Source organism: Onthophagus taurus, chromosome 8, assembly GCF_036711975.1.
Source record: "Onthophagus taurus isolate NC chromosome 8, IU_Otau_3.0, whole genome shotgun sequence".
Classification (NCBI taxonomy): domain Eukaryota; kingdom Metazoa; phylum Arthropoda; class Insecta; order Coleoptera; family Scarabaeidae; genus Onthophagus; species Onthophagus taurus.
The window spans coordinates 3,781,408-3,801,542 of NC_091973.1; the positions used below are offsets into that span (position 1 = coordinate 3,781,408).

General features: G+C 36.5%; 1 protein-coding gene across 5 annotated transcripts in view; it reads left to right on the plus strand.

Moving 5' to 3' along the window:
- Positions 1–20,135, plus strand: part of LOC111425294 (zwei Ig domain protein zig-8-like) — an 89,393-nt gene that overhangs the window by 66,313 nt on the left and 2,945 nt on the right. For 2 of the 5 annotated variants that reach the window (XM_023059233.2, XM_023059235.2), the window contains exons 2-4: positions 3,722–3,936; positions 18,709–18,919; positions 19,195–19,260. In XM_023059233.2, the coding sequence (XP_022915001.1) occupies positions 3,722–3,936; positions 18,709–18,919; positions 19,195–19,260 (492 nt within the window). The remainder of the gene's footprint in view (positions 1–3,721; positions 3,937–18,708; positions 18,920–19,194; positions 19,261–20,135) is intronic. The other 3 variants (XM_023059236.2, XM_023059237.2, XM_023059234.2) reach the window with 2 other exon arrangements.

The following is a 20,135-nucleotide window of genomic DNA, read 5'->3' on the forward strand; positions in this document are numbered from 1 at the left end:
TTATTTTACAAGCGAACGCGAACTTCTTACGTACAGTTGTACGTACTGCCGACGATGATTTGCATTCCTAATTAGCGAGCCGTGCACAAAGCCCAACGTGAAACACAAACACTTTACAAATGGAGAACTTTATTCTTACTTCTTTTTCACACAAAGCATTTTGCATAGCTTTCTTATTAGTTATTATTAAACAACTTGACACATATTGAATTAGCGTAGATTTGTTTATTACTGCTCGATACCAGATTGTACTGCCTGAGCAGCAGTCCTGGATCGAAAATGAAAATTCTCTGGTTCAGGCAGATATTTGTATGTTCATAGATGGACCAAAAACGTCGGAAGGGGTCGGAGCAGGAGTATACTGCCAGACACCTCAAATTAAGCAAGCCTACACCCTGGGTACATTACATTACATAGAATACATATCGGGTAGGCGGACCAACCAACCTTGCACCGCGACCCTAAGGATCTATTGTACCCCGATAGATATCGTTATCAAATTTCACCGTGCAGTCCAATGCTCTTAACGAACATTAATACCTTTAATGCTCGGCGAAAGATCATTCAGATCTTTTGAGGAGATAAACTGCGACCCAAAAATCGAGAATCTGATACGGTTAACGGCAGGGCAGTGGCATAAAACATGCTCAACCGTCTCTGCTTCCTCCGCACATAGTCGGCATTCAACATCGTCGGCTAAACCCAACAAGTTGAGGTGTGCTTTTAATCGGCAGTGCCCAGTAAAAACACCCATTAGAACTTTTATGCCACTACGGGCAAGTCCTAAAATATTCCCGGGTTTGACAGTGGCGATGTTAATAAACACCTTAGCATGTCTCATTCCAGGAGAACTGGTCCACAGTAGGCGAAGTCTCTCTTCACCCCACAGTCCAATCCTATATTTGGCCATCGTAAATGATACACCAACTGCTGGTTCCGGCCCCACAAACGCTTCAGCGCTGCCATCTCGTGCTAGCTTATCTGCCGCTTCATTGCCAGCAACCCCAGAGTGACCCGGGACCCAGATCAGAGAGACTCTGTTATCACAACTCAGTGTGTTTAATGTTCTCTTACAATCATTAACCAGAGCCGACACCGTTTTCACGGCTTGCAGCACCTGGAGAGCGGCTTGACTGTCTGAGAAAATTCGTACTGTCATGTTCTTCACCCCTCTTTCAAGAAGGATTTTAGCACCCATGTCAATAGCAAATACTTCCGCCTGGAATACAGTACAGTACGTACCCAGGCTGTAGGCTTGCTTAATTCGAGGTGTCTGGCAGTATACTCCTGCTCCTACCCCTTCAGGCGTTTTTGATCCATCTGTGTACAAGCAAATGTCTGCCCGAACCAGAGAATTTTCATTTTCGATCCAGGACTGCCGCTCAGGCAGTACAATCTGGTATCGAGCATTAATCACTGATAGTGATACCGCCAAATCTGACGGCATTGATAGCACAGTATCAGTGCTTATAATGTCTTCCGCAGCCCATTGACAGGACATGTCGGAACAGTTTTGAGCATATTGCTTAAATCTGTAATTGGTTGTTCTAGCCACTTTCTCTATATGCAAATACAGATGAGATAGGCCAAGCAGAACCTCCATTGCTAGAGTTGGCGTTATGCCTATCGCACCAGAGATTGCCAATCCAGCTACTCGTTGAATTCGTGAAAGTTTACTGATAACTGAAGTCTGTCGGACTTTCCTATACCAGGCTGCTGCTCCGTATGTGATCATAGGTCTAACAACAGTCACATAGAGCCAGTACAGTCTTTCAGGGGTAAGACCCCAATTTTTTCCACAAGGATTGCAACAAGTCCACAAGGATAGTCTAGCTTTGTGCAAAACTCCCTGCAAATGTCCATTCCATGACAGGGTTTTGTCTAGGATTACTCCTAGATATTTGACTTCCTTTGAGAAAGGAATTTCTTCACCTTGGATAGTTGGGCGGATTAGTCCATCCAACTTTCGCTTCCTTAACCCCTTCCTTAACACCCTGGGTACGTACTGTACTGTTTTCCAGGCGGAAGTATTTGCTATTGACATGGGTGCTTGACATGATTGTAAGAGAACATTAAACAGACTGAGTTGTGATAACAGAGTTTCTCTGATCTGGGTTGCTGGCAATGAAGTGGCAGATGCGCTAGCACGAGAGGGCAGCTCTAAAGCGTTTGTGGGACCGGAACCAGCAGTTGGTGTATCATTTGCGATGGCCAAATATAAGATTGGACTGAAGAGAGACTTCGCCTACTGTGGACTAGTTCTCCTGGAATGAGACATGCTAAGGTGTTTATTAACATCGCCACTGTCAAACCCGGGAACATTTTAGGACTAGCTCGTAGCAGCATTAAAGTTCTAATGGGTGTCTTTACTGCAGATTAAAAGCACACCTCAACTTGATTTTGGGTCGCAATTTATCTCCTCAAAGGATCTGAATGACCTTTCACCGAGCAAGGTATTAATGTTCGTTAGGAGCATTGGACTGCGCGGTGAAATTTGATAACGATATCTATCGGAGTACAATAGATCCTTAGGGTGCGGTGCAAGGTTGGTTATTCCGCCTACCAGATATGTAGTCTATGTAATGTAATATAGCGTAGATTTTTTTTTGTATTTTGGAGTATAATAAATCCTTCCCCTTTTTCTGTGATACACTAACGAATGGAGGGTTGATTGATAACAGGAAACATTGGGCAGGACAACTCTTTGTGTTCGTTGTAGCATTTTTGCGCCAACGACAAGCCGATCGGAAAAGTGCGACTATTAGTCGCCTTGCCTCGGTTCGAGTGGCCTCTTTTGTCATCGCAAACAATAAACATCACCCACCCAATTAGTAACAGAAAAGAAAAGGGAGCGAAAGAGACACCCCTTGGAGAAATCGAAGGAACGGGAACCGGAGGACGATTTGGGCATCGTTAACCGTTCGGAATGGACACGGCGATGGGATTCGCTCGTCGCGAATTGATTAATTAAAAACGGGTTCGAAATTCCCGAACGACCGAGCCGGTAAATTGAATCGGCGAGTAATTAATGTACGGAAGATGGATTAGTTAAAAGTTATGGCTCAAAGTTCTCAAGACATTAAGGTGGATCGGCCGGCTTAATGAATCCCAAGTTGTGCCCGATTAAAGAGACCGTGTAAACAAAACGGGCAAAGGGGATAGGGTGAATTTGAATATCAATTTCAATTCTATTTGCCGTCGCATCCGTTTCTTCCCGTTTCCCCGTGCGATTCTGATTGAACCGAATCCATACGGACGTCGCGGTTGAATAACTTATAAGCGGCACAATCAATAATTGATGTGTATCAAGAATCGGAGACGATTTGTTTGAGCTCGTTATGTTTCTGACTTTCAATACTATATCCTATAATACAAACATTTCTACCATTACATTTTAAATTGAAATTTCTTTTCTATTAGAATATCCTATTTCAAATATTCTTCTTTGAATTTAAATTAAAAGTGTATTTTAGTGTGCAAAAATAGTTCCGATAAATTCTGTCATAAATCTAGGTCATAGCGAGGCTAATTGGTGAAAAAAACGGCCTGCAAAGTACACATTAATATTCGATCCGAATTTTCCGATTGAACTTCCATTTAATCGAAAAGTTAAATAGCAAATCAAATATTCCCCGAAAAATTGAAATCCGCCACACGGTCGGATTTCGTTCCTTTTCCATTGATTTCACGCTAATTGCTATCTTTTTTTTTCAAATTACAGCCGAGCAGGTGGTGAAAAGAGGTGTTCAACCATCTGGGCGCAGAATCGGGTACAATTCCTTGGATGGGCCCCAGACGTCGCCGATGCCTGAGATGACGCTACCTCCAAGAAAATTTGATCCTCAATTCGACTTAACAACTCCGAAAAATGTCACTGCCCTCGTTGGAAAATCGGCCTATTTAAGCTGTCGCGTTCGAAATATCGGAAATAAAACCGTAAGTAATAAGTGAATAGAAACTGATTCTCCTCGACGAGGAAAATTAACGACATCGGAAAAGACACCGAATCGAATCGAACACCCGCGAAGAAAAGAATTGAAAGAATCACAACAAGTCGAGGTTAAGACCACAATTAATCCGTTGTTCGCGTGAACGGTTCCGAAATAATAGCGAATAAATCATTTCTGTAAATAATACTGATACTGGTCTCGGCGTCTCAGACGAGATTTATACGACAGCCACTGCCCTTTAATCTCATTCTTTCACCATATAAATCTAAAAAACAGATAATATATTGGAAACAGATCTAAACTTAAATTTTCAAATTTTTATATCGATTTATATTTTTCTTATACAAAGAAATAAAAACTTATTAAACTTCAAGCAGGATAGACTTGTTTTTACACGAGTGATACCATTAACAACTTTATGGAAGAAATAATCTTGTCATCATTGCAAGTATGCAACCAATATCACAGTACTTGTATTACAATACGCGATTTGCGTATTTGGTTGCATACTTGCAGTGATGACGTCGAGTACGATAATTAATTAACACAGTGTACAGGTGTCCCAATTTCGATGTCCGCATAGGCTATCTCCGAAACTAAAAGAGATAGAAAAAAAGTAGCTTACATGTCATGATCTCGTTTTTCGAGAAAATGCTAATGCCGAAAACTCCGAACAGCTATCGTCTTTTGTTTTCGCCCTATCGGCAAAAACTTAAAATTTTGCGAAAACGACAATCGCGAATATCTCACTTATTATCAAAGATGGAGTATTATAAATAAAACATTATATGGGCAACTTTTTACGAAGAATTCAGTGGCGTAGGTAGAATTTTTTTCCCATTTTTTATTTTCGAGATTTTTGACGTAACTTTATTTTTTTAAAGGGAAACCATAGTTGGCTATGACCTAAAATAATTTGTTATTTTCTTCTGATAACAAATATATATACTTTTACAATGAACTTCGAAAATTATGAAAATGTAACATGATGGAATGCTATATGTTATCAGATAAGAATGCGACGTTAGCCGCGGAATTATATTTCACAAGGTATTCAGAAAGAAGACAACCGCACGTAAGAACCTTCAGCCGGTTAGCAGAAAATTTAATAGATTTTTGGTCCATCCCCAAACCACGTGCAAAAACATGCCAAAATGGCCTGCAAGAGGATGAAGTCAATGTGTTGGCTTCACTTGCGATAAATCCATCAACATCTTGCAGAGAAATTGAACAAGACGTCTGACCCAAAAACCGCTGCTTCCGAATATGAAAGAAAAATATGTATAAACCATACAAAGCGGGCCTAACTCATTATTTACGTGCAGGAGATGTCAATCTAAGATTAGAATTTTGTAGATGATATTTAGAAAAATTATATAATCTGCTGTTTGTTCAAAATGTCATCTGGACCAATGAAGTCTCTGAGTGTTCAAAGAAGGTTGAGGTTCAATGTATGGTGTGCCCTTTTAGATAATAGAATGTTGGCATATAGTATCTATCATAAAAACTTAAACTCAGGTAATACCTCAATATATCAAGGCAGCACATTGTGCCTTTGGTCGACAATTTGCCATTAAATAAGTCTCAAATGATATATTTTCAATATGACGGAGCACCAGCACATAATGCCAGAGTTGTCAGTGAATTTTTAAATACTACTACAAACTTTGGCAATAATTGGAAACAATGGGCACGTTCAGCCGGTGTCAACTGTTAAGTTGCTATATTAGCAGTCGCGGCTGAACGATATGCTAAGTCAGCGCTGTTACGCAGCAGTTTAGTAAATATCTCAGCGTAAGTAATCTGCGCATAGTTTGTCAGCGGTTGGGAAATTCTAGGTTAGGATTAATATTTTTTGTTTCTCCCCTTTAATTTTGAGAACTGGCAGAACTGTATAAAATGAAATGAGCCTTAAAATCAACATCATCATCCATTATCTCTTGTAATAACACAAAATTTTCAAAAATATTATTGTTGGCCATAGTTTTAGGTTATGCTGAACTGCTAATTCTCAATTGCTTGTTCAGCCGATTTCGTTCCGGTGTATTAAAGCTCATACAACCAGCTGACTGATTTAATTCAACTGTTGACACCTGCTGAACGTACCCAATGTTTTCCATCGTGGCATTGTTATCACCATAACAACATTAAGTTTTAAATACATACAATAGTTTTAGAAAGAACAAAAAAAATTGATACATTATGTTCCATCATAGTATGTATGGTTATCACCATAGCAACATTAACTTTTAAATACATACATTAGTTTTAGATAGAACAAAATGAATTTTTGTTAATTATTCAATAACTATAAGAAATATGCCCCACAAACTATATATATTTGTTATCAGCAGAAAATAACAAATTATTTTAGGTCATAGCCAACTATGGTTTCCATTTAAAAAAATAAATTATGTAAATAAAAAACTTTGCTTTTCTCTACTTTCCTCTACTCTCCTTTCTCCTACCTTTTCTCCTTTCTTTCCCTATTTCCCTAACTAAAACGCTAACTTGACATAACATGACATTGAATTTTTTTTAAACCTTGACTCAAGCACCAAGAACTTACTCAACACTAACGAAGCTTCATATAATAACAGAAAAATAATATTTATGCTAATTATGACCACAAAGACAACAAAATATATTCAGCCAAAAACACCATACACCCCTCCCTAAAAAGAAACCCCCAGAAGAACGAGGATTTTAAAGCCATGGTTGCAACTCTAAAATCGCAACTATCTGGGTCCCATGGCAACTACTCCTTTCCTTTCTCCTGCCTTTTATCCTTTCTTTCCCTATTTCCCTAACTAAAACGCTAACTTGACATAACATGACATTGAATTTTTAAACCTTGACTCAAGCACCAAGAACTCACTCGACATTAACGAAGCTTCATATAATAACAGGAAAATAATATTTATGCTAATTGTGACCACAAAAATAACAAAATGTATTCAGCCAACTTAACCTTACCACAATATTTTAAACTATTTAAATTTTAAAGAATACACGGCTATATTCACAAGGTTGAACATAACCTAAAAATAAAGATAAAGCAACCATTACTAATAATAACATTCAACGTGAACTAAAAATAAGGAAAAACATAAAAATAGAGAAAATTTTAACAACATTTAAGAACGAATAATTCAAGAAAGTACTGATGAAAGAAGAGATGATTCCAGATTTCGAAAATTAAAAGTATAAAAGACGTAAGTTAATTTTTGAAATAACCTAAAAACATGTATTTTTTGAAGAACAAAATTTATTATATATTTTTAATTTAGTTTTTAATGTAATTTTTAAATTGTGTAACAGGTGGCTATTGCTCCTGAAGATGACTAAAAAGAATTAGTCGAAACCGGTAGAGCCGAAAATAAAAGATACCCTTCTGAAAAGCAAAGTTTTTTATTTACATAATCTAACAGGATGGGAAGTAATAATATTAATAAAAAAATAAAGTTATGTCTCAAATCTCGAAAATAAAAGATGGGAAAAAAATTCTACCTACGCCACTGAATTCTTCGTAAAAAGTTGCCCATATAATGTTTTATTTATAATACTCCATCTTTGATAATAAGTGAGATATTCGCGATTGTCGTTTTCGCAAAATTTTCAGTTTTTGCCGATAGGGCGAAAACAAAAGACGATAGCTGTTCGGAGTTTTCGGCATTAGCATTTTCTCGAAAAACGAGATCATGACATGTAAGCTACTTTTTTTTCTATCTCTTTTAGTTTCGGAGATAGCCTATGTGGACATCGAAATTGGGACACCCTGTACTTAGAGCAGCCGAGATTATTTCTTTCATAAGCTTCATCAGGATAGACTTGGTTTTGCGCTCCGAATCCTGAGTGATACTATTAACAACTTTATGGAAGAAATAATCTCGGTCGCCCAAAATATACTGTTGGAAATAATTCACGAGCACACCCTATATAATTTGAACGCATGAACATAAATCTATAATATTTGCGGAGCATAAAGGTTCACTGTAGACGAGTTTATTTTTCGAGTTTTTCTGACGTGGTATTGTTGACTGAGCCGCCTTTCCAAGTGGAATATTCCTTCGCTATGGAGACCGAATGGGTGAGATATACCGGTCGTTTTTAGTGTGGTGTGAGGGACCAGGTTGTTGTCGTATTTTGTGCGCAATGGAATCAGATTATACAGGGTGTACTCGTGAATTATTTCCAACAGTGTATTATTGACTATAAGATTTGAACTATTGAGTGCCTTTTCTATGCTGAGAGCTAGTCCAGAGTTTTACTTTGAAAGACTTACATATAAAAGATTATTTTTTATTAACCAAGTTAATCTTTTGCTTTCAAAACTTTAAGTTCCTTCTTTTGGTTGTCGCTTACGAGTGAGGATGAACTCAAACTAACAGTGTGATAAAGTTCGTGAAAGCTGGCCGAAATAGGAAAGCGTTTCATTTTCATTTTCCTGTAACTTTACTTCAGCGCAACTTACAGTAATAGTAAATTGTAGTGGATAACAAAGAGTTTTTTTTCAGTCTGAAAAGCAGTAACGTACTTTAAAAGTAGCTCTAAAACAGCTAACCATTTTTCTTTAGGTGTACACATAATAAGGTTCAGTTCCAAAACTTAGATGGAAATCAAAGTAATCAAATATTGAATTTTGACAAAATCAGTTTCCATTCTTATTCATTTAATATTTAATATCCACTTCATTTAAATTATTTGCTATTATTTCCAACAAAGTCATAAAATCCAATATTTTCCAGTTTATAAAACCTGAAACACTTATAGGAATTCTCTTTAATGTGGAAATCGAACACGCACAAACACATGAAGCCGTTTACGAACACAGTCGCGAGAAACCAAACGCATGCCGACCCATTATCAGTGCAAAACGTCTACCACGTAATGCAAAAGAACGGAGCTTTTTCGCGGGGCTTAAAAACGCCCACTTCTGTGGGCACTTTTTTCCGTGGTGTCGTACTCCCGTCGGCCTTCAGCTTTTAAAAGTATGGCCCAATTAAAACGGTCACAACGGCAGAAGCCGGCTTACAAATTATCCGGCCATTGTTGTCTCTTTGATGTTTACGTGCGTCAGTATATCTTGACCGTCTAGAAATGAATTCAAAAAATAATAGTTATTTAGTTTTTGTTTTACACAAGATCAAAGGCACATAACACTAAAATTGATTATTTAAAATAATCTTTATTAATAATGGAAATTGAAAAGAGCAACACAGCCAATAATTGACTTTTATTATAAGATCGGCAATAAAGGGGAAAGGTCAGAATTCAATTGTAGTAAGTGATAAGGGATAACTGTGGCCGGTCTTGGGGTGGATGAAGGGGTGGCGTCGTCGCGACGCCGGTCGATAGCGTAGAATCCCGCACCCCGAAGACTTTAGTATGGGTGCCTTTTCCCGCGGACGTCTTGATTTCGGCACGCCATAGATTGGCCGCCCTATTATTTACTCCCCCACGACATTCGTCTGATTTACGGCGCCGTTTTCAAAATCACGGGATAGCTACTTCGGCGCGTCCGTTTATGGCGAGCTTTTTTCGCCGCGAACCGTAAAACGCCGCATATATTCGTATTTACGCCCCCGCGCATAAGATTTACACGCGTTCCCCTTTATTATCATTGTAAAAGACGGTTTAATCATAATACTTCACTTTTATGCCGACTGTATCATCTAAAGTAAACTATCGTTCTTTTTAAACGTATTGGATTACCATAGTTACGAAACTTTTATATCAGCAATAACAATATTTCGATTTAAAAAGTTAAAAACTTTTATTTGTTACGTGGATATATGGGTCATTGTTTTCTTAGTTAAAGTCCTTCATCGTGTTTACCATGTTTTCATGAAAAACGACGTTGTCGACGTAGGTGTCGTTGCCGATCATCTCGCCTCATCGAACTTTGTTTTACACTTTGCTACCTCACATTAAGGCCCTAAATATCTATATAGTGACTATAAATTAACTCGATAGTCAGTAATTGCACGAGGAATGACCGTTTACTTTTCATTTCCTCCTTCGGTGATATACGCCCGGAGTTATCTGTATTGGTTTACACTCCATTGGAAGGGCTGGGTTAAGAATGGGCCGCGATAATGCCCGCAGAGAGATCGTATTCCCGGGAAAAATTGCCCAGGTATATATTTTATATGCGAACCCCTTTGATATAGTCTTGGTATTTCTTATTATGTTTTTCTCATCCCTCTAATTTAATGCGTGTCTCATCCCTAGAGGTCTAAGGTCTAATTAACATGCCACACGGTTATTCCGAAACGCCCTTTAAATATTAAGTAACAATACTCCACGACTAAGGAACGAACACAATCAAAAATTTATGAAAATTGCAGTGATTACCCGCGTAGTGTCCCCAAGCCAACCCTTTCGCACCGAATAGACTCCCATTTCTTTTCGAGCACTCGTAAATTATTCCTAAAGTAAATTAAACCGCATCGAATTTACAATGTACAATGCGTTTAAAACACTATTAAACCAAAAGTTTGAATTATTAACCCTATTATTTTCAATTTTCATTTATAATTGAATCAAAAACTTCAAATTAAACATTTTAGGTCAAAAACCAGAATGATTTTAGGTCTAGTGTTAGTTTTAGGTCTAGTCTTTTGTTAGTTCTAGTTATTATTCAGGGCAAAATGTCCAAATCACTTAAATATTAATAATATTAATATTAAATATTAATAAAAGCTCTGCGTATTGTATGCCTTGAGTAATATCTTGACCATTACTTTATTATAATGTCGACCCAAAAAGGGGATGTTATTTTTCCACGGATTTTAAAATGTACAGTGTGTTAATTAATTATCGTACGCGACGTCATCATTGCAAGTATGCAACCAATATCGCGATTTGCGTATTACAATACCAATACTGTGATATTGGTTGCATACTTGCAATGATAAAGTCGGGTACGATAATTAATTAACACACTATTTTTATTAGATAATACTCTAACATCTAACGTCTTTCTATTACCAACCTAAACTCTTGAAACTAAAAATAACTAACTTAACTATACAGGGTGTCTCACGTAACTGGTTCGTTAGAACTTTTTTAGGTTCCACTATTCATAGAGGTTTGAAATTTTGGTAGCATGGGTTGTTCATTCTAAACTTTCAATCTAAAATATTTTCAAGATGGCCACCACTTTCGGTCTACCGGAAGTAGACCACAACTTCGTTATTTTAAATGGAATGCTATAGTTTTTATTACACCTTACAATTATACATAAAAAAATATGTTGACTTTGATAAAAGTTGTTGTTATCTACCATTTTTTGTTTTCGAGTTATTTTGATTTTAAGCTTTTTTTGACAAATTTCACCATGCTCTTTAAAAGCCTATATCTCAGTTAACGTTCATTAAAAAAACCTCTTAATTGGCACGATTACTCTTCAGATGTTGCCGAATAGATTGTCATTTCTCGTATCAGAGTATCTTATACAGGATGGTCAAAAATTGAATTACCGTTTCTCCATATTCAATTGCGAGAAAGTCGAAAATTTTAAATGGATTCCCTTTCTGATAGGGTAAAGAAATATGGGGTGTTCCATTTAAAATTTTCGACTTTCTCGCAATTGAATATTAAGAAACGATAATTCAATTTTTGACCAGCCTGTATAAGATTCTCTGATACAACAAATGACAATCTATTTGGCAGCATCTGTAGAGTAGTCGTGCCAATGCAGAGCTTTTTTGAATGATCGTTAGCTGAGATATGGGCTTTTAAAGACCATTTGTCAAAAAACACTTAAAATCAAAATAACTCGAAAACAAAAAACGCTAGGTACCAACAACTTTTATCAAAGTCAACATATTTTTTTACGTATAATTGAAAGGTGTAATAAAAACTATAGCATTCCATTTAAAATAACGAAGTTGTGGTCTACTTCCGGTAGACCGGAAGGGGTGGCCATCTTGAAAATATTTTAGATCGAAAGTTTAGAATGAACAACCCATGCTACCAAAATTTCAAACCACTACGAATAATGGAACCTTAAAAAGTTCTAACGAACCAGTTACGTGAGACACCCTGTATATATAAATTAAGTTCTTAAACTCTTTTAATAAAGTTTATGATCATCAAACTTTTTAGGTATCTTTCTTTGTCTCCCTTCTCTCTTCCTTGGTTCTTCCTTCGCTTTTATTGGTTCTTGCTGTCTTATTTTGTACCTCGAATTGTTAATATTATTCTCATTCGTTTCTTCTTTCAAATTGTTTGTATCATTGTTATTTGTTTCTTTCGTTTTCTCTTCTAACTCTGTTTCCATTCTCTTTTCATTATTCTCACTGTGTGACTGCACTACTTCATTTGGTTGATTAGGTATTTCAGGCATTAATGGCCAGAATAAATTTCGTTTAGCTAGTTAAATGAACTTTTTCAATCATAGTTTTTCTCAAATTGTATGGTATTATTATTCTATCATTTTTGAATAAAATTCCATCTTGCACTGATATTTCGTGTTTATACTGATTGTATATTTTTATGTTTTCAGGAATTGCCAACCATCTATAATAAATGTTATTGTAAAGTTTTGTCTTTCAAAGTTTCCTCTTCAATTATTTTAAGTCTTTCTCCGGTAACCTGTAAATAAGTCGCACTTTTCTTTTTTTCAAATACTTTGAAAATATTGATTCTTTTGTGCTTCGATATTTCATTATAATAACTATCGTTTAATGTGTCGGCTACTACATTATTCTTTCCTGTGACATATTCTAATTCAATTTTATATCTTTGAAGTATCATTAACATTTGTTGTAATCGTTTTGGTGCATTTAAAGGTTTCTGGTCGGTTTTTACTGTTACTCTATTTCCAATTAACATTTGGTCGAATCTTGTACAACCGAACACTATTGCTAACAGTTCTTTCTCGATTTGGGCATAAGTTTTTCAGATGTAGTAAGTGCTCTGGATACGTAACTTATAACATCATTTTTTTGAAATGCAACTGCTCCCAATCCAAAACTACTAGCATCACGTTCCAAAATCACAGATTCTTTTGTGTTGTAATATTTTAAAGGTTGAATATTTGAAGCAATATCGTTAATATCAGGTGTTGAGGCTATACCAAATAGCATCCTTTTCCACCTATACTTTCCAAAAGGTGTCCAAAAAGTTGTTAATCTACTACTAGATTCCGATAATTTAACTTGCCAAAAACCCTTCTTTGTGTCTACTGTTGAAAAAACTTTGACTTTACCCAACTCTGGCAATATTTCATCAACTGTGGTGAATTGACAATTTGGTCTTTTCATTACTTTATATAATGGAATCGGTTCCAAACATATTCTAAATGTCTTTTCCTTCTTTACTAATAAAATGTTACTCACCCTATCTGTGTTATGATCTTCTTTCTCCAAATGTATCAATTCTTCTTTTAAATCTTTTCTCAATGCTGTTGGAACTCTTCTTGGTGGTTACCTTACTGGTATTTCTACATCCCCTGGTAGAGATCCATATCCTTTGAAAATATCTTCATAATATTCCACTATATTTTGACGTTTGCACCAGTGTCAATGTCACATTGTACTTTCAGCCATTTATCATTAAAAAGAAAATCTAGCGCTGCAATAATATTATCGCTACTTGAAGAATTATTGATAATTTTTTCTATAATTTTATCATCCGAGTCTTCCTCATTTTCTTTCAATTCTTTTACTTTCTTCCAACCTTTCTTATCTTCTTTCCATCATTTCTCTTGACATACTTCTGGTCTTTCTTGCACACTATAGCTAAATGATTTCTTCCTTTACATATGCTGCATTGTTTACCATAAGCTTTACAAAGTCATCTGCCATTACCTTTGCAGACTGATCTGAGCTTGTCACAGTAGCCATATTGTCTATAAATTCTATTCCTTGTATTTGTTCTTCTCTATTAAGATGAATTCCATTAAAATTTGGATCTAGAATATTTGCAGCAAGATGGATTGGATTTATTCCCATTTGTTTTTTACTTTCCTTTCTTCTTATTTAAGCAAAGAGTTGTTTCAAAATGACTTTCCAATTCATAAATGCAAGCAGCTACTTGGGTTAACCTTGGTTTATTTCCTTCCAGTTGGGTTATGTATAGTATATCTTCAACTGTTTCACAAACTGATAATGTTTTTAATGCAATTGTATCAAAAAGACTTTTTTCACAGGCAATTTTAAGGAAATGGCTGCTTTGGTGTAATTTCTTTCAGTTTTTATTTTTGAAATGTCTCCAAAACTCAGGATTTGGTGTAGTAATAATGAAATTAAGTATGGATTCGTTCCTTTGGTTGCTCCAACCATCACACTGTAAGCATCAACTTTTCATGCTCGTAGTCTAGTAATTTATTTGATAATAAATAACGTGCAGGCATTTTGAAAAATGGTCTCAAATGTTTGAAAAATGACTGCCAGTGATTATTTTCAACAATGGCAAATGGACCTAATAGTTGTTCTAGCTTCTCTTTAGGATCTGAGGATCTTGAGGATCTGTTAACTTCTAATTCTGAGGTTGTCTAAAATCTAAAAGAAAATTTAACTTATAAAATTAACTACTTAGCTCTAGTGTTAGTTTTAATGCTAGTGTTAGCTTCAACTATAATCTGAGAAATGAAATGCAATTAAAGAGTGAAAATGATTACTTATATTCCTTTTTAGATAAATGCACCGATTAGTTGAATAATTGATTTATTGATATATAATCAGGTTTTAGGTGATTAAATTTTGAGTTGATTGTACGTACATAAAATCTAAAATCGATACGTTGATGTGCGCTTTTAAAATGAATATCGCAAGCATAGGTTTTGTCACATGTTCCGTTGGTGTTGGCGTCTATCGTCGAACGGGAAACAAAAGCCTTTGATCAAGTTGGCAATATGGACAGCGTCGGGGGCACGTATAGCAGAAAACGGAGACTTTGAAAGGAAGAGCGGTCAGCCTTAATAACGATAACTTATCCTTAAGGGTGACGTGCTTTATTTTAAAATAGGCGAATTTGATGCATGTCACGTTAAGCACTGTTAAACGCCCTGTATATGGGGAATGGTGATGTTCGGCTAATGCTACGCGATGCTAATGCGCTTCGAGTACACAGACCATTAACAAACCAATTGTGTACTACATATATTAAATGTAATATGTTTAAGATTTTTGCCATAAATCTAGCGAAAAATGGAATCGTGGTTCTTGGAGAAGTGTTGATTTAATGGTTCAGATTAAACAATATTCCATTGGGTATGAGATAACGAACTCGCCGGGCGTTCACTTAATTGTTTAAGTAAGAAATTATTTAAATCGGTCGCCGTAACGTAGCCGATGGGCGAACCACGTCTATTTTCGACATTGTCGGGGAGTGCAAATCTAATAAAAACTTCGAACCGTCGCGGAAACTGAATAAGTAACCGTCATAATTGCGTTCTATACTGCTACACTGCATTTTCGGCCCCGTACCGGAGTAACTTTCAACTTTAAACTAATTCCACGAATTACAGCTTCGTAAAGTTTTAAATTATCGATTTCGCCTATATCAAACCTTTCCTTTTTTGTTTTACTTTAATTATTATTATTAAAATCTTTATTTTATAATTACTCAAATATAACCTCGGTTTACGTCGTATGCAGATGACGCCACTTCGCGTTCTCGAGTGTCTCGTGGTTTACCGAAGACAGAGTAGCTCGTACTCGATCAAAGACTGAAAAGACGACGTTACCACGCGCAGAACTAATCAGAATATGTTCTCTAGACAGATTAATGTCATATTACGAACGCTTTCAGCTTGGTTTAAATCACATCCTCTACATACTACATTTCCAGTCATTCAACTATATATATTAATTGAAGAAAAAAATTAATAAATCATTTAATTGTGTGTGTAGCAATTTCGGGTGAAATTCGATAATAATTATTGGTATTTGCTGAGAATTTTAATTAAATTTTAATATTTTTGTCATAGATTAATTCCGGTGAGTAGGTTTATTTTAAAATATGTGCAATGAAACTGTTAATTAATAGGTTGAATATAATGGAAATAATTTGGGATATAATGAGTATAATATATTTATTTAATATACCCAATAAAAAAACTCTAACCATTACAACATATATTTATTATTATTAAAATAAATAAAATTCTTTAAATTTATTGTTATTTTGGGGTGTGTTTAAAAAGGTGAGAAATCGTTTGTTGTTGTAATTTGGGAGTACAACGGGACCAGATAAGTGTCGAATTAAGAGTGTTTGCCGAGAGTTTTAATTAAAATTTAATTTTCGCCGTACAGGGACCATGCCCCTAAGGGCGATCTGCTTTAAACTGTCGCCATTTGGTTCGAAAATTACCTCGGCAATTAATTATCCGACTCCCCGTTGGTACATTCGCCACAAAAGTCCCGGTCAGCTCCAAGGGAAACATAAATTTATTCATTTCGCCAACCCGCACCTAGAAGTTTCGCCACACGACGATTTTTTTCGTGGGTGGTCCCTTGGCTTTTAGACTTTAAAAAAAAATCCCAGAGTATAATTTTTTTACACTACATTTAAATAAAATGAGACGGTTTTTTTAGAACTAGAAACATTCAGATTTAGCCGCACGTCTCTCAAGACGGCTAAACCCGAATCATTCTAGTTCTAGATCTTGTGTTAGTTCTAGTGATAGTCCTAGTGCAATTCTAGAACTAACACAAGACCTAGAACTAGGAACATTCGGATTTAGCCGCACGTCTCTCAAGACGGCTAAACCCGAATGATTCTAGTTCTAGGTTTAATGTTAGTTCTAGAATTGCACTAGGACTATCACTAGAACTAACACAAGACCTAGAACTAGAAACATTCGGATTTAGCCGCACGTCTCTCAAGACGGCTAAACCCGAATGATTCTAGTTCTAGATCTTGTGATAGTTCTAGTATTGCACTAGGACTATCACTAGAACTAACACAAAACTTAGAACTAGAAACATTCGGATTTAGCCGCACGTCTCTCAAGACGGCTAAACCCGAATGATTCTAGTTCTAGATCTTGTGATAGTTCTAGTATTGTACTAGGACTATCACTAGAACTAACACAAGACCTAGAACTAGGAACATTCGGATTTAGCCGCACGTCTCTCAAGACGGCTAAACCCGAATGATTCTAGTTTTAGGTTTAATGTTAGTTCTAGAATTGCACTAGGACTATCACTAGAACTAACACAAGACCTAGAACTAGAAACATTCGGATTTAGCCGCACGTCTCTCAAGACGGCTAAACCCGAATGATTCTAGTTCCAGATCTTGTGTTAGTTCTAGTATTGCACTAGGACTATCACTAGAACTAACACAAAACCTAGAACTAGAAACATTCGGATTTAGCCGCACGTCTCTCAAGACGGCTAAACCCGAATGATTCTAGTTCTAGGTTTAATGTTAGTTCTAGAATTGCACTAGGACTATCACTAGAACTAACACAAGACCTAGAACTAGAAACATTCGGATTTAGCCGCACGTCTCTCAAGACGGCTAAACCCGAATGATTCTAGTTCTAGGTTTAATGTTAGTTCTAGAATTGCACTAGGACTATCACTAGAACTAACACAAGACCTAGAACTAGAAACATTTGGATTTAGCCGCACGTCTCTTTAGACGGCTAAACCCGAATGATTCTAGTTCTAGGTTTAATGTTAGTTCTAGAATTGCACTAGGACTATCACTAGAACTAACACAAGACCTAGAACTAGGAACATTCGGATTTAGCCGCACGTCTCTCAAGACGGCTAAACCCGAATGATTCTAGTTCTAGGTTTAATGTTAGTTGTAGAATTGCACTAGGACTATCACTAGAACTAACACAAGACCTAGAACTAGGAACATTCGGATTTAGCCGCACGTCTCTCAAGATGGCTAAACCCGAATGATTCTAGTTGTAGGTTTAATGTTAGTTCTAGAATTGCACTACGACTATCACTAGAACTAACACAAGACCTAGAACTAGAAACATTCGGATTTAGCCGCACGTCTCTCAAGACGGCTAAACCCGAATGATTCTAGTTCTAGGTTTAATGTTAGTTCTAGAATTGCACTAGGACTATCACTAGAATCATATCACTAGAATTCGGGTTTAGCCGCACGTCTCTTTAGACGGCTAAACCCGAATGATTCTAGTTCTAGGTCTTGTGTTAGTTCTAGAATTGCAGTAGGACTATTACTAGAACTAACACAAAACCTAGAACTAGAAACATTCGGATTTAGCCGCACGTCTCTTTAGACGGCTAAACCCGAATGATTCTAGTTCTAGGTCTTGTGTTAGTTCTAGAATTGCACTAACACTATCACTAGAACTAACACAAGACCTAGAACTAGAAACATTCGGATTTAGCCGCACGTCTCTTTAGACGGCTAAACCCGAATGATTCCAGTTCTAGGTTTAATGTTAGTTCTAGAATTGCACTAGGACTATCACTAGAACTAACACAAGACCTAGAACTAGAAACATTCGGATTTAGCCGCACGTCTCTCAAGACGGCTAAACCCGAATGATTCTAGTTCTAGGTCTTGTGTTAGTTCTAGTATTGCACTAAGACTATCACTACCGTTGGTACATTCGCCACAAAAGTCGCGATCGGCTCCAAGGGAAACATAAATTTATTCATTTCGCCGACTCGCACCTAGAAGTTTTGCCACACGACGATTTTTTTCGTGGCTTTTAGACTTTAAAAAAAATCCGAGAGTATAATTTTTATACACTACATTTAAATAAAATGAAACGTTTTTTTTTAGTATTTTATTTAAATTTTTATAGGTATCTTGGATTCGTCACAGAGATATTCATATTTTAACGGTTGGAAGTTACACTTATACGAGCGATCAACGTTTCCAAGCGAATCACCATCCCGAAACCGACGACTGGACCCTACAAGTGAAATGGGCGCAGAAAAGGGATGCCGGAATCTACGAATGCCAAATCAGCACCCAACCAGTAAAGAGTTACTTCGTCACTCTGACCGTCGTCGGTGAGTTGAGTTTGACCCGATTTCCGGACGTAATTAGTAGACGACGACGCCGTCACTTTTTTTATCTCTCTCTCGACGTTCCGGTCGACGTTATATCAGCACGACGCCAACTTAATCCGTTCACAATAGGTTCCAAAAAAAAAAGGACCAACAACAATACTTGAACCCTAAATTGGCATCGTACCGATATAAATAACTTTCATAAAGGCCGTTCCGAACATGATTAATAATTCTTTTAGGATTTGTCAACGAACACTAGCTCTGACATCTTTCAGGTTTTTCAGAATACGGAGACTACAATGAAACAATGGAACCGAACGATGAGGTGTTTAGTAAAAGAGGTTCATTGAGTGCTTAATTTTATTACGTACTTTTTCTTAATCCCAAAATAAAAAAAAATCCTTACTTTATTATTTGATACTAACAGTTTTATAAAATTTAATATTAATATACCAGAAATTTCATATAACTCGTAATATATAAATGCAGTAACCATAGTTACGAAACTATTATGCACTTGCACTGTCTCACATAAAATGCAACATAGCTTAATAGTACAGGTAATGGGTAGTTTTGTGTTAGTTCTAGTGATAATCTAAGAACTAACACTAGATCTAGAACTAGAGACATTCGGGTTTAGCCGCACGTCTCTCAAGACGATCTTGTGTTAGTTCTAGTGATAATGCTAGTGTAAAAGTAGAACTAACACTAGATCTAGAACTAGAAACATTCGGATTTAGCCGCACGTCTCTCAAGACGGCTAAACCCGAATGATTCTAGTTCTAGGTCTTGTGTTAGTTCTAGTTTTACACTAAGACTATCACTAGAAGTAACACAAGACCTAGAACTAGAAACATTCGGATTTAGCCGCACGTCTCTTAAGACGGCTAAATCCGAATGATTCTAGTTCTAGATCTTGTGTTAGTTCTAGTGATAATGTTAGTGTAAAAGTAGAACTAACACTAAATCTAGAAGTAGAAACATTCGGGTTTAGCCGCACGTCTCTAAGACGGCTAAATCCGAATGATTCTAGTTCTAGATCTTGTGTTAGTTCTAGTGATAATGCTAGTGTAAAACTAGAACTAACACAAGACCTAGAACTAGAAACATTCGGGTTTAGCCGCACGTCTCTCAAGACGGCTAAACCCGAATGATTCTAGTTCTATGTTTTGTGTTAGTTCTAGTATTGCACTAGGACTATCACTAGAACTAACAC